Here is a 13,441-nt window from a genome sequence, read left to right as displayed (position 1 = left end):
TATATTCTAATTTTTATCCTTGCTGTCTGGCTGCAAATCTTGTTACCTAAGATCACGATGAACACAACAATTGAAAGGTAACTAAAGAAACAAAATATATTAAACAAGAATTTGATATTGAATTTATTGATTTCTATGTGTTATAGACTCGATTGATTTATCCTATTTATACACATGTAACATGCGGCGGTTAATCCTGAACCATCGTGATGCTAGGGCACACCATTTCAAACTACGTATGCAATCTGACACATCATCTTGGTTGTTACCAAGTTTCCTTCTTGAGATACTAGACCCTATACTTAAATGCACAACAAATACGATACTAAATGTTGTTCTACAAATCACAGTCTGACCCATGTATCTGGACTTACATGGATTATTAAATTAGAGTCTAACAAGTCTGCGACCAGAGGTGCACAGATCGGGTTTTTTGGCCCAAATTGGGTCGAGTTGAAACTGGGATGTGTTGGGTAAAGAAATTTAAACCACGTTTATTGGTGAAATATCCGTTCGGATTTCAACCCTATTATTTAAGAAAAGATCAGATATGACCAGTTAGAAACCGGTTCGATTCGGGTTTGTCCGCATTCATGGTTTCAAAGTATAGGGTTACAAACCGATTTCTACCATATGGTTCAGTCGGAGCAGTTCAACCAAAACGAGTTCAAAATTGGGTTTAGTTTAGCTTCAAACTTGGGTTACAAACCGGTTTGTTTATTTATTTATTTATTAATAATATTATCATTATCATCATCATCATCATTATTATTATTATTATTTTGTGCACATCCATCTACAATTGCCCAAAGGCCCAGTTAAGACTGGGTATCATACGGAACAGTGAATACCAAATCGTTGGCCCAAGTAATTGTCTCAACAATAAGACCCATTTGTCACTTAGAGTCCATTTTCAGACATTAAAAATCATTAACTTATAGTCTTGTACTCGGATTGAAATATTGAATGGTTTCCACTTTCCAGCTAATACGTTACCGAGTGGTTGGCATTAATGAAATTATAATAGTTACTAAATATGGCACATGTTCTTTAATTCATCCGATACTGTCTAACAATAAAAGAATACAACTAAAGAGCTATTAAATTATCCATTCAATAGCTAAACATGCCATTTAACCAGTTAGTTGCTTCGTATATTCAATGAAAAGTTGAAAACATATCAAAGATAATAAAACCAGGATGGTGTAGAACCAAAAACTAACACGTTAAGCAGTTAAAATTGGACAGGTTGGATGGATCAAAATGGACCAAATAGGTTTTCCGAATATCATGTTGAACCGATTGAATCAATGTTATCATGTTTTTGCAGTTTATATGTTTATTGGAGGTGAGAGACATCTTTAACGTGTTTTTAAGTGATGTAGGTATGGATATTCTATATCAATCAATCAATCGTACCCAGTGGATTCTCACCAATAGCAAAGCTATAAGTAGGGTCTGAGGAGGGTGGAATGTAGGCACTCCATATCTTTATCCAATGGAATAGAGAAGTGACTTTCATAGAGACCCTTAACTCTAAAAAAAAAAAACATATATCAAAGGCAGGTATGGATATTCTATGTAAGCATTAAATGGTTCTAGTATTTTTCTTTCAATAGTGAATGCTGGTGTAATCTTCTATATATGTGAATCATTAATACCTGAATCTCCTTTTTTAATATTCTTGAAATTTTTAAAAATTTAAATAGGTATAACATTACCTTTTTTAGACTATTCACTCAATGAATTGGTAGAGCTATCATTTCCTAGCATTCCAAAGAACGGTGATGTTTAATATACCCTATTGTACAGTGGTAGATGTAAAAAAAAAACTTCTTTGTTTTGTATTTAACACCATCGAACAAATATTATGATACTCTTAGGTTTAAATTTTTATTTTTGAATGCCTCTTAATTTTCTTCTGTATATGTCAACGTTGTCGCGTAAATCTTAAGCAAACTCTACAAGACTTGTATGAATGTGTTGTTTGATAAGATCACACATTAACTAACTTTCACCTAATTGGAATGCACACATTAATGTATGCTTTTAAACTAACAAAAGAAGAATAATGGGAGCCTTTATTTTTCTATTTATTATTTATTATTTATTTATTTTTCAAATTATACTCATTTCAAAGTTAGGCATGACAATTTGATTCAAAACCACTTATTATAATAGACATGGATGTAAATTATTGGCCATGCATGTTAGTAAAAAGGAATATTTTATATTTTTGTTAAAAAAAAGGGTTGGCTTGCTTCAATAATTAACAATGAAATGTGAAGGCCAAGTCAAATGCATTTAAACAACATAACATCTTCAATAACCATCCATGACTAATCAGTATGCTCGTTTGACAGCATCTCCTTCATATTAACATACTATTTATATCTTAAAAACTAGGACAAATCAATAGAATTAATATCATTATTACGAGTAATGTTTTTATTTTGTTGAATCTAGTTATTGGCGTAGTTTTAAACATTGAATGGCAACTGCAAGAGATTAATATTGAAATACGTAATCTTATATCATGACAATTAACAATTAATCGCATTGAGCGTACCTCGGGTCCTCGGTCATTCCTAGTTTGGGAGTTGTGGGGTGGGGGTGGGGGTGGGGGTGGGGGTGGAGAAGGTTCATTACAACTTATTTCTCCCCTCTTGTATAGATAGTAAAACTGATGTTATACACTATGTCATCTTGTAAAAAGTTAAGGAATTAGCTTAATTACTTATATGAAAGCTACAAACACATTGTTCAACTTTTTTTCTTAATTTTTATTTTAGTGTAATATCGCCTTCGATTCGGTATGTGCTATCCAATCCTTGTTAGGGTTCATAGACTAAAGGAGCTCAAAATTAAGGTTAAGTTACAATGTATTAGAAGTTCTATGTTGTTAAAATTAACAAGAATGGCGCATTTTGATTTATGGATTGAGGTTCCGTGTGAGAGCGCTTCTCGTGCATCAAAGTCTTCTCGTAGTTGTTAGAGCATTCTCACCTTATTCTCTATCTATGAATCCAGAATTACATCAAAACATACTACATTTTCTCTCTCTCATTTTCAATTCAATAACATTTTTTATGCATTTATCATTATCATTTTTTTCCTTCACTCACAACCACTTTCAAAATATATTAAAAAATTATATGGGGTGAACAGTATCTTTTCAAGTATACAGAAAAATCACTATGTTTCTAAAATATAAAAACATTTAACTCATAACTCTCTATATTATAAAAACACCTTTCACATAAACTAAGGGGTTGAATGAGAATACTCTTAGTGGGCAAAACATCCTTACGGCGATGTTATCACAAGTAGAAACAGCTTGTCATGGATATGGCTTGTAGTGTTGGTCTAAGTCTATGAGATAGGAATATGTGCCAAAAGACACAATGGCAGTTGGTGTTTGACTAATCTAGATAGTCAATTTTGAGCATTCTCAATCCATTCTCAATCTCTATCTTTATAATTACAATAAAATCACTATATTTTATCTCTTATTTTTAATTAAATAATATTTTTTATACTTTTACACTATATTTTCTCTCCATCCTCTCACAACCACTTATAACACAATCCCCTGTAAATTGCTTATGCCTCAAAAATAGATATATACCTTTCATATGATTCACCAAGTAAATTCTTGACTATGGTTTGAATTAATTTGTCGTAGGTTAGAAAAAAATGAGGTTAGCATGAGGAAAAATACACGGCCATCGTCAAGAATGGTGAGTCTTCGGGGGTGCCGAGAGGTACACCTTAGACGAATCCCACATCCTGAATTGGATGGCGGGGTAAACCTCATCAAGGACGATGAGTCCAAAAGGATAAACCTCTTTCGAGACTCATCATACCCGGTATTCCCCGTCATCATACCCAATACGGAACAATAGTGCATGTGATAACATTTGTGACATTGGATCTCTCATATTGTTAATATTGTATGCTTTATCATTAGGATCTAACATACATGTTTTGGTTATGAGTGGAGACTAATTAGCAAGACACTCATCATAATACTACTCCCATTCAAATACGCTTAATTAAATATAAAATTAAGAATTTGAGATAATAATCATATATATAATCATCCTCCAATCACCGACTTTTATTCTATTCATGTCATCAACAAAACACAAGTTAGAGTTGTTAGTTAAAGGAATTCCTTCTAAAATAAATTATTAACGAAACTAACTGAACATAAACAACATTATAAAAATATAAACAAACCTTTATATAAAGAACATAAACAAACACATTAACATTCACAGACACAAATGAACGAACGCAACCTCTATTCATGTTCGTTCGTTTAATTAAATGAAAAAAATTTATTGTTCGTGCTCGTTCATTTGTTAAGCAAACAAAGGTAAGCGAACTTCCCATCAAATGGTACACAGACTGTTCACTGAACGTTCGCCTCGTTTACCACGCTAAATCCCTAATGTGGTTTTCCTCCACCATCACACATAAAACGAGTGACTGGGATATCAATTATAACACTCGCCCATTCGTACCACCAATATTGCTCGTTTTGTCTTTTATGAATCCACGGATTCGTTTTTGGTATAACGCATGGAGACTTCCATTAGATGATCAACCATCCTAACATTACTCTCACTATAGCGCATTTAAATGTAGAATTTTCTCATCCCTAACCAATACGTCCAAAATACATTGGTGATATTTGAGGTCCGATATTCCTTATCAACGCAACATATTTTTTTATCTTGTTCTAAAATATAAACATTTTATTCACTTATGTATCTTTAAAGCATGCTTAGTTATAAGAACTAAAAATATTGTGTTTTATCATGCTCGTCTTGACTTGATAGCTTGTATTGGAAAACATCCGGTTTAAATTTTAAATAGTAGTTATAACTCGCGCGTAATTATGTTTGTAATTTACGTAACTACATGGACCGTTCGGTCCATTCATGTACTCGACTACTCGCTATATCAAACGAAAGATAAAACTTTAAAAAAACTATAATCGTTCATGGAGATCAATCTCGCATGTTGTGGTTGGCGGGAACTTAGTTATATTATGCATATTTTATTTTTTCTAAAACACTTATTAATATTACTATAGCATAATATTGTTGATATAATTATAGATATTAGTAACTAAAAATGATTTTTAGTAAATATAATTCAGTAATCAGTATGTCTTAAAATGAATAAACGTGTGTATGAGCTAATTCTTTTTAAAATGTGTAAATTTATAATGTAACTTTAATAACTTGAGATATTTAAAACTTCATGAAAACATTAACTAAGAGAGAAAAACATATTAACCCCCGTCCCATTATAAGTGTCCATGTTTGAAAATAATAAAGTTTATGGTGGATTGAATGATTACTTTTTTTTTTCTTATAAAATAACAATAATGTCATTGAAAAGTGGGTCTATCAATATTGTTTATTAATGTTAGTTGTGTGTGTTTAAGGGGAAACTTGAAAATTAAATAATAAATTTTAAAAGTCGATACTTGTAATGAGACAAATAAAAAAAGAAATTATGGACACTTATAATAGGACAGAAGGAGTAATAGTTCAAGTTAACAACTATGATATAAAATAATATCTGCATGTTTATCGATGGAAAAGAAAACAAAGTAAAAAGCGAGAATAGTTGGTGTAAACTAACACCCAATCAAATGATATGAAATTGAATATATTACACTAATAGAGAAATGTTGAATTTTAATATATATAATAATAAGCAATTCTCTTGCTTAATTCTCTGGTGGAAATTCAAGTTAGAATCCCACTTGTATTACTTTTGATTGGATATTGACAATGATTGATTTAAATTATGTTTTTTCAAAGGTTGTTAGTTCGAACTGCACAAAGTTTTCATCCCACCATGTGTTACGTCAGAGAGTTTTGCTCTTGTGGTGGCACAACGACTGTCAAGTGGTAGTCGATGGTATGGTTTTTCGGGGAACGCCCAAACCAAACTCTGAAGCCAACGTACGTGGACCCGATTAAGACAACATAGTCTGACCATATTGGGTCATCATAGCTCCCCAAATTTAAAGAGTGCGGTAGCCTAAATACAAGAAAGTCGTTGTTTTAAAAAAATAAAGAAAGTTAAATAAATTAAATATTGTTACAATGTTGTAATTGATCTTGATTTAAAAAAAAACATGCAAATGTTATGATTAGTGTGACACAAAGCCATACAACTCTTAACATTTATGAGAGGACACATCATCGCTTACGTTTGATGAAATAACAAAAGAAGCGAAACAAAAATCGTCTAGCAATGTGAGTCTAACGTAACCGAAACTACTTTATACTAGATTGTGGTAGGAGTTGTAAATGTACTTTACTTTGGCTTAGACCCACATAAAGAGTGACTCGATATCTTAAGGACCACTCCAACTTTCTCATCTTAACTCCTTGGTTAACCATGCTCTCTTTCTGCCTCTTACAAATATATATCACACGTATAACATATACATCCATACTATGACAATGATTTACGTCATAAATATAATCCAAACTAGAGAAAGTTGAAGAATTAATCAATTTGATGATAGATATGGATGATAATTAGACACGGACCTTATGTATAGACCCAAAATATTAGGGATATGCATCTGGATATGAGATTAGTTTTAATTTTTTCTATGAGTATGAGACAAGTATGAGATTGGATGATACCCGAGACAGTTAACTGAAAACATACCCGCATACCTGAACTTTTAAATTTTTATTTTTCATTGACACCCTGTATAGTCTATTAACAATTCATTTTATGTTAATATACTTTTATATGATATGAAGAATTAACTGGTCTTTTGTGACTTTATATCATAATAAAATTTACATATTCTAAATATTTAAAACTCTTTAGAATTGTTTGATAATTTTATGTTGAATTATTAAAATGTCTAACTAACTGAGGTAGCATCTGAATCATTAAACTTAACAATTAGATATTTCATGAACCAGTAAAAAATGTCTTTTTAGTGAACCTACCATACTCTAACTTTGTTTGATTTAGAGGTTACTTCTTAATGAATCCATTATGAGGCTATCAAACATGTCTTTATCAGAGCCATTTCGGTGTCGTTCGGGATGGTGAGGCAAACCTCATGGAATGGGGGTTGGGGGGGGGGGGTGTAGCACCCTAGGTCAATCTCACACCAGTCATGGACGTGAGAGATTATTGGTTAATAAGAAACGTCCCGACTCTTAAATCATCAACCACCGGTGCAACAGTTAAGTGTTACGCCTCTTAAAACGCGTTTTGCTAGGGGACGGAATAAGAGCTTCACAGTTAAATATGTTCATGTGGGAGCAGTATCAAATTCAGTATATGTGACCTTCTTGGAAGTCTCCACCGATCACCGACGCAACAAAAAACAAATCCATAAACTCTTCGTGATTAAAGCAAACAATATTGATAACATAAGAAGCTCGATGTTACAAACAAACCTATTGAGTTACCACCATATTTCTTAAGTCACAATTATACTGGATCCATGATATCGATAAAAACTAAAATAGGAAATTAAGAATGAAAAAAAAGCACAGAGTTATCCCAATGGTTATTTTTAAGCAATGTATTGTACCTTTGACTTTCAATCCTTAATTTTTACCAAATTAACAGACATACTCAATATTCAACAATTAATCACCCAACACAAACCCAAAATGTCCTGAGTCAGATACGAAACAAGAGTTTACAATCATACACGAGACTAAGACTATCCACATCCGTCCCAAACTAGCCCCATTGCTATCAAAAAATATAAAAAATAAAAAATATCATTAAAAAGGAAGAAAATCCCTAGTGAAAACAAAACCTTAACTAAAATTAAATTTTATGTCATCACATCACTTATTGTTATGAAATGAAACATATTATATATTATTATTATTATTATTATTATTATTATATAGAATTGACAGTGGAATTAGTTTAAGAAGCGTTGAAGAGATGCATAAAAAGGGGCAAAGGTTAACAACTAATAATAATAAAGACAAAACCCGACTACTCGGAGAACAGAACAGAACATAACATAACAACAAACAAACACAAACACAAAGGGTTTGCTTCTACTTCTCTTTGCAAACACACACACACAAAACACAATCTCATGTCTCTATTCTTCATTTGTACACCCTTGTTCAGATCCTCTTGTCAGACAATCTCATCCTACGTTTGACCTCTTGTTTTCTTTCAATCCTCAGATCCTTAATTTATCTCCTTGTCGGATCCTACCTTTGACTTTCAATCCTTAATCACTAAACACACACCATGGGTCAGTGTTACGGCAAGACCATCCCAACATCCGATAACGACACCACCGTGGGTCCCACCGCCGACGGTCATCAGTCACCGATTCCGGCCAATAATAATAATAATATTCCGTCGGTTAAAAACACACCGGCTCGATCTTCGAGTCCATGGTCGAGTCCATACCCACAAGGGTTATCAAGTCCGTTACCGGCCGGAGTGTCGCCGTCGCCGGCGAGATCGTCGACACCCGGCCGGAGATTCTTCAAGCGGCCGTTTCCGCCGCCGTCGCCAGCGAAGCATATCAAGGCGTCGCTGGCGAGGCGGTTCGGGCAAGCGAAACAGCCGCGGGCGGGTACGATACCCGAAGACGGGGCGGCTGTGGAACCGGCTGAAGTGCAATTGCTTGATAAGAATTTTGGGTATAATAAGAGCTTTGGGGCGAAATATGAATTGGGGAAGGAAATCGGGCGAGGGCATTTCGGTCATACTTGTCATGCTAGAGGGAAGAAGGGGGAGCTTAAGGATCAAGCTCTCGCGGTTAAAATTATATCGAAAGCCAAGGTACATATGTAATTTGTTATATTGTTAAATTGTTGAATTGTTAAATCCCCAAATTTTAATTGTAATTGAGCTGAAATTGGTTATCATTTTTGACTTGTCAATCTTGTTTATGTATAATTGTAGTGGAATTTGTATAATTGTTGTGAAGTAGTGTCGAATTTGCTTAAAAATAGGTTTTTTATACACTGGTATGATGAAATGTCCTGTTTTGTTAATTTATATCTTGCTTTGATAGAAATTAGAATATTAGATAATCGATTGGGTGCGTGTATGGAAGTAAGGATGAAATTAATGTATTGTTTCTAGGTTTAAACGGTTGTAATGTGTAAAACTTGCCAAGTGGTAGAAGTATTTGTTCTTTGCTTCGAGTTTGTGTTCTGTATCTAGATCTGATACGAATGGTATAATTGAGGATGGATTTATGTTAGAGTAAGTATTTTAGGGCACGGTTTTGTAATTTAATTTAAGTAATGAATACAACGAACGTTTGTTTTTAATTGATGTGTTTAGCGTTTTGTTTAATCTGCGTAAATGACATAGCGATATATGGTAGAATTATTAGTGTTATCACTTCAAATTTCTATAAACCGATTCTATACTCGTATATATGTTATCTTTTTAACGATATGTTGCTTTTTTTACATAGCGTTGTGTAACCTAATTGTTTACTAATTAATTTCATATTATGTTATTACAGATGACAACTGCAATATCGATCGAGGATGTGCGTAGAGAAGTAAAAATATTGAGAGCTCTGTCTGGCCATAAGCATCTGATTCAGTTTTATGATGCGTGTGAAGATGCAAATAATGTATACATCGTTATGGAGTATGTCTCTTGTTTCACTGTTTTATTTCAATTCTCAAAATAACTCACTTTATCTCTTATTAAATATGTTGTTTTATGATTTGTTTTGTTGAATAAATAGATTGTGTGAAGGTGGGGAGTTACTTGACCGAATACTATCCAGGTAATATGATGTCCTGTTTCAAGTTATGCCATTTTTTGAGCAATGAGTAGATAAGTTGACTTTGGTCAAACTTTGTAACGAATGCAGAGGTGGAAAATACACAGAAGCAGATGCAAAATTGATAATTGTTCAGATACTAAGCGTTGTTGCCTTTTGCCATCTTCAAGGCGTAGTGCATCGTGACCTAAAGCCTGAGGTTATAAATGCATCTTCTTTAAGAAACTTCAACTTTTATTATATTTATTTTAATTTTTATTAACACTTTCTATAATTACATGTTTCAGAACTTCCTTTTCATGTCCAAAAATGAAGATTCTGATATGAAGCTTATTGATTTTGGTCTTTCTGATTTCATTAGGCCAGGTAATTAATTACACAAGTTAACGATTAAAGACGTTAATGGATAACAAGTTTGTGATCATGGTTTTTTTTTTTTTTTTTTAATATTGCAGAAGAAAGGCTTAATGATATAGTTGGAAGTGCATATTATGTTGCACCCGAAGTTCTGCACAGATCATACAGTTTGGAAGCTGATATATGGAGTATTGGTGTTATTTCATATATTTTGTTATGCGGTAGCAGACCGTTTTGGGCCCGAACAGAATCAGGAATATTCCGTGCGGTGTTGAGAGCCGATCCTAATTTTGATGATACCCCGTGGCCTTCTGTGTCACCTGAAGCTAAAGATTTTGTTAAAAGGCTGTTAAATAAAGACTTCAGAAAAAGAATGAGTGCTGCTCAAGCCCTCAGTAAGTATAAACTTATTCTAATTTCATTTTTGCAAAAAAAATTAATTAATTATTATTCATAATTGCTTGTGTGATGCCAGCTCATCCTTGGTTGTCGAGTGAAAACCATCCGATTCCTTTAGATATATTGATTTATAAATTGGTGAAGTTGTATCTGCATTCTTCTCCGTTTAAACGTGCTGCACTTAAGGTAATTGTTTTATTTTGTTTAATATTAAATATTGTTTGGTTGGTTTAAAGGTAATATTATTGTTTGGGAATAATTGCAGGCGCTTTCAAAAGCTTTGACAGAGAATGAATTGGTTTATCTTAGAGCCCAGTTCATGCTTTTGGAACCAAACAAAGACGGGCGTGTATCTATTGATAACTTCAGAATGGTAAAAGTTTTCTATTTATTTATTTTTGTTTTGTATTTTTGATTTAAATTGATGCTAATGTTAGCGGTGTTGCACTATTTGCAGGCGCTCATGCGTAATGCTACAGATGCAATGAAGGAATCTAGATTTCCTGATATTCTTAATGCAGTAAGTCACCAAGTTTGTGTGTGTGTGTGTGTGTGTGTATATGCATGTGTGTGTATGTGTAAATGAATTGATTAACAAAAGGGTGTTAACGAGCGAATGGTACAAAGTGATATGGGTCATTAATTTAGGTAATCAATGGGTGAGATTACGGGAGGTTGCAATGTTGGCGGTTTTTACGCATGATATTTCCTTGAGGGGTAAATTTGGAATATCCTAAGATTGTTGACTTTTAAAATCTCCCTAATTTTTTTCAAACGAAAATAACCTTTTTGTATGACATTATTTTTAAAAAAAAGTTTACACCATAAATCGAGCATTTCATACTCGTTGATTTGAGTTATAAAAAAACATCAGTTTACTGTGTGTGTAATGTGCGTAATTAAGTCTATGCATAATTATAAACATAGGTTGTTGACTTATTTATATAAGCTACATAATATGTAGTTTAATTATGTTGTATATGTTCCGTAAGTACTTATGTATTGTTGCCTAATTATTTACATTTTTGCGTAATTATCGCGGACACATATAACCTCACCCATCCCTTCACATGATAAATTCACTTTGTACTTAAACCTGTCTACCTCTCTCTGTTATGTATATGCATGTATGTATAGGTTTAGAAAGATCTATAGTCTATACCATGTGTAGGTTATTGAGACTTCTTTTACATTCAATCGCGTGCGTGTGGTTTTTTGCAGATGGCACCGTTATCTTACAGGAAGATGGACTTTGAAGAGTTCTGTGCAGCAGCCATCAGCACATACCAATTAGAAGCTCTTGAAACATGGGAACAGATCGGGTCAACTGCATTTGATTTCTTTGAAGTGGAGGGTAACCGCGTGATATCTGTTGAGGAACTTGCTCGGGTATTCTATCTAATCTTCCTATATTTCATTTCTTTCCTATTATTATGATCTTTGTATTGACTATCGATGGTTGTTGACAATAACGCAGGAACTGAACGTGGGTCCCACCGCACATTCGATTCTGAAGGACTGGATTAGAGACGACGGTAAACTCAGTTTGTTCGGTTATACAAGATTTTTGCATGGAGTCACGCTTCGCAGCTCCAACACAAGACATTAAATTAGATTTGATTTTCTTTCTTTTGTTCTTTTTATATTAAAAGAATGTTTTTTTTAAATTCTTCTTGTTTTACAATATTTTGATTGATTTAAGATTTCATGGGAGGGAGGGGACTTGTGTAGAAGAAATGAATATATAGTAGAGACAAAATTTAAACAAGGTTTTTTTTTGGGTTTCTTTTTTTTTTTTTTTTTTACTTGTGGAAAAGATTTTGTCGTGTCGGAATGTTTTGGAATATTCTTGTGCTTTACTTACTCCCCCACACAACATATGATTCATATGACGACATGTCATTTGTTTGGTTGTTTGTGAGAATCTCACTAGCAAAAAGTTTTTAACGGAAAGTCACATGAATATCATGGTTTGAACAAACGACTAGGTTTTTGTGAACATGTTCATTGAGCAGTTATAAATGTTACATGAAAGTACAAGGCACGTAATAGACGTCATTGGTTAAGAAACAAAACGCGTCATTTTGTCGGTATAAGAAATATGGTTTTATAGACATCTTTTGTCTATCTTCGGTTGCCGTGTGTTGTGTTGGCACACGTGTGGGTTTACACATTGTAACAAAACTTGTCAAATCACTATTTAGTTAATAACATTCACATCTTCTTCTTTATATTTATCTCTAGCTCTAATATTATGTTTTAAGTCTCCATCAAGGCCTCGATGTTAAACGAAACGATATATAAAGACGGTTCGATAAATTTTATGGGGTGGCTTGGGAGAGATTTGAAATAATAATAATTAGTTTATTATTTTAAGTTTAAAATAAGTTAGTCTTATTTTATTTATTTAGTTTTTATTTAATTTGGTTTTAAATTGTGTATTTGAATATATACATGTAGGACTAGAATTAAAGGTATTATATAAACCTTTGGTTCAAATAGGTTTATCAAGTTTCTCGTGAGTCGTTTTTTGTTAATAATTTTTTTGGTCAAAATATTGTGTACACAAGATTAATTTGTTTTGAGTTTTCTTGATTGTGATATGCACATAAGGAATCGCAGAACCTTATATTCTCGTTTGAACAGAAGAAACAGAAGCTGCACATTTGAGTTCTTGTTTTGGACTTTTGGTGTTGTGATTCACTTGCGAAACTCTCCAAATTTAACTCGCAATCTCTAATGAATCGTGATTCTTCTCAAATTTAGATTTACAATACATCATTTCTATAAATATTTGTGAGTCAGAAAGATAAAATATTAGAAAATAATTGCATGTAATATAGAGAGAAAGAACATGATGTGATAATAAATTTAGAAAATGGAATATTT

At 32.9% G+C, this 13,441-nt stretch overlaps 2 protein-coding genes across 2 annotated transcripts in view; one reads left to right on the top strand and one right to left on the bottom strand.

The window, feature by feature from the left end:
* LOC143539619 (ubiquitin-ribosomal protein eL40 fusion protein) overlaps positions 1-13,441 on the bottom strand; it is a 183,801-nt gene that overhangs the window by 152,683 nt on the left and 17,677 nt on the right. The window lies entirely within an intron of this gene.
* On the top strand, positions 8,268-12,488 carry LOC143542067 (CDPK-related kinase 3-like). The gene is made up of 11 exons (XM_077034741.1): positions 8,268-8,829; positions 9,527-9,657; positions 9,758-9,799; positions 9,887-9,995; positions 10,084-10,162; positions 10,252-10,548; positions 10,629-10,738; positions 10,818-10,925; positions 11,010-11,072; positions 11,774-11,941; positions 12,030-12,488. Exons 1-11 carry the CDS (start codon positions 8,287-8,289, stop codon positions 12,159-12,161), a joined length of 1,782 nt encoding a protein of 593 aa, XP_076890856.1. The 5' UTR covers positions 8,268-8,286; the 3' UTR covers positions 12,162-12,488.

Source organism: Bidens hawaiensis, unplaced genomic scaffold, assembly GCF_021521415.1.
Source record: "Bidens hawaiensis isolate Kalapana, Puna unplaced genomic scaffold, B.hawaiensis_p1.1 tig00000820_1, whole genome shotgun sequence".
Classification (NCBI taxonomy): domain Eukaryota; kingdom Viridiplantae; phylum Streptophyta; class Magnoliopsida; order Asterales; family Asteraceae; genus Bidens; species Bidens hawaiensis.
This window is presented reverse-complemented; position numbering and strand designations above follow the sequence as displayed.

Coding starts and splice junctions, on each gene's coding strand:
- LOC143542067 (XM_077034741.1), top strand. CDS start 8,287: ATGGGTCAGTGTTACGGCAAGACCATCCCAACATCCGATAACGACACC. Junction 8,830..9,526: donor AAATTATATCGAAAGCCAAG/GTACATATGTAA, acceptor ATGTTATTACAG/ATGACAACTGCAATATCGAT. Junction 9,800..9,886: donor CTTGACCGAATACTATCCAG/GTAATATGATGT, acceptor TAACGAATGCAG/AGGTGGAAAATACACAGAAG.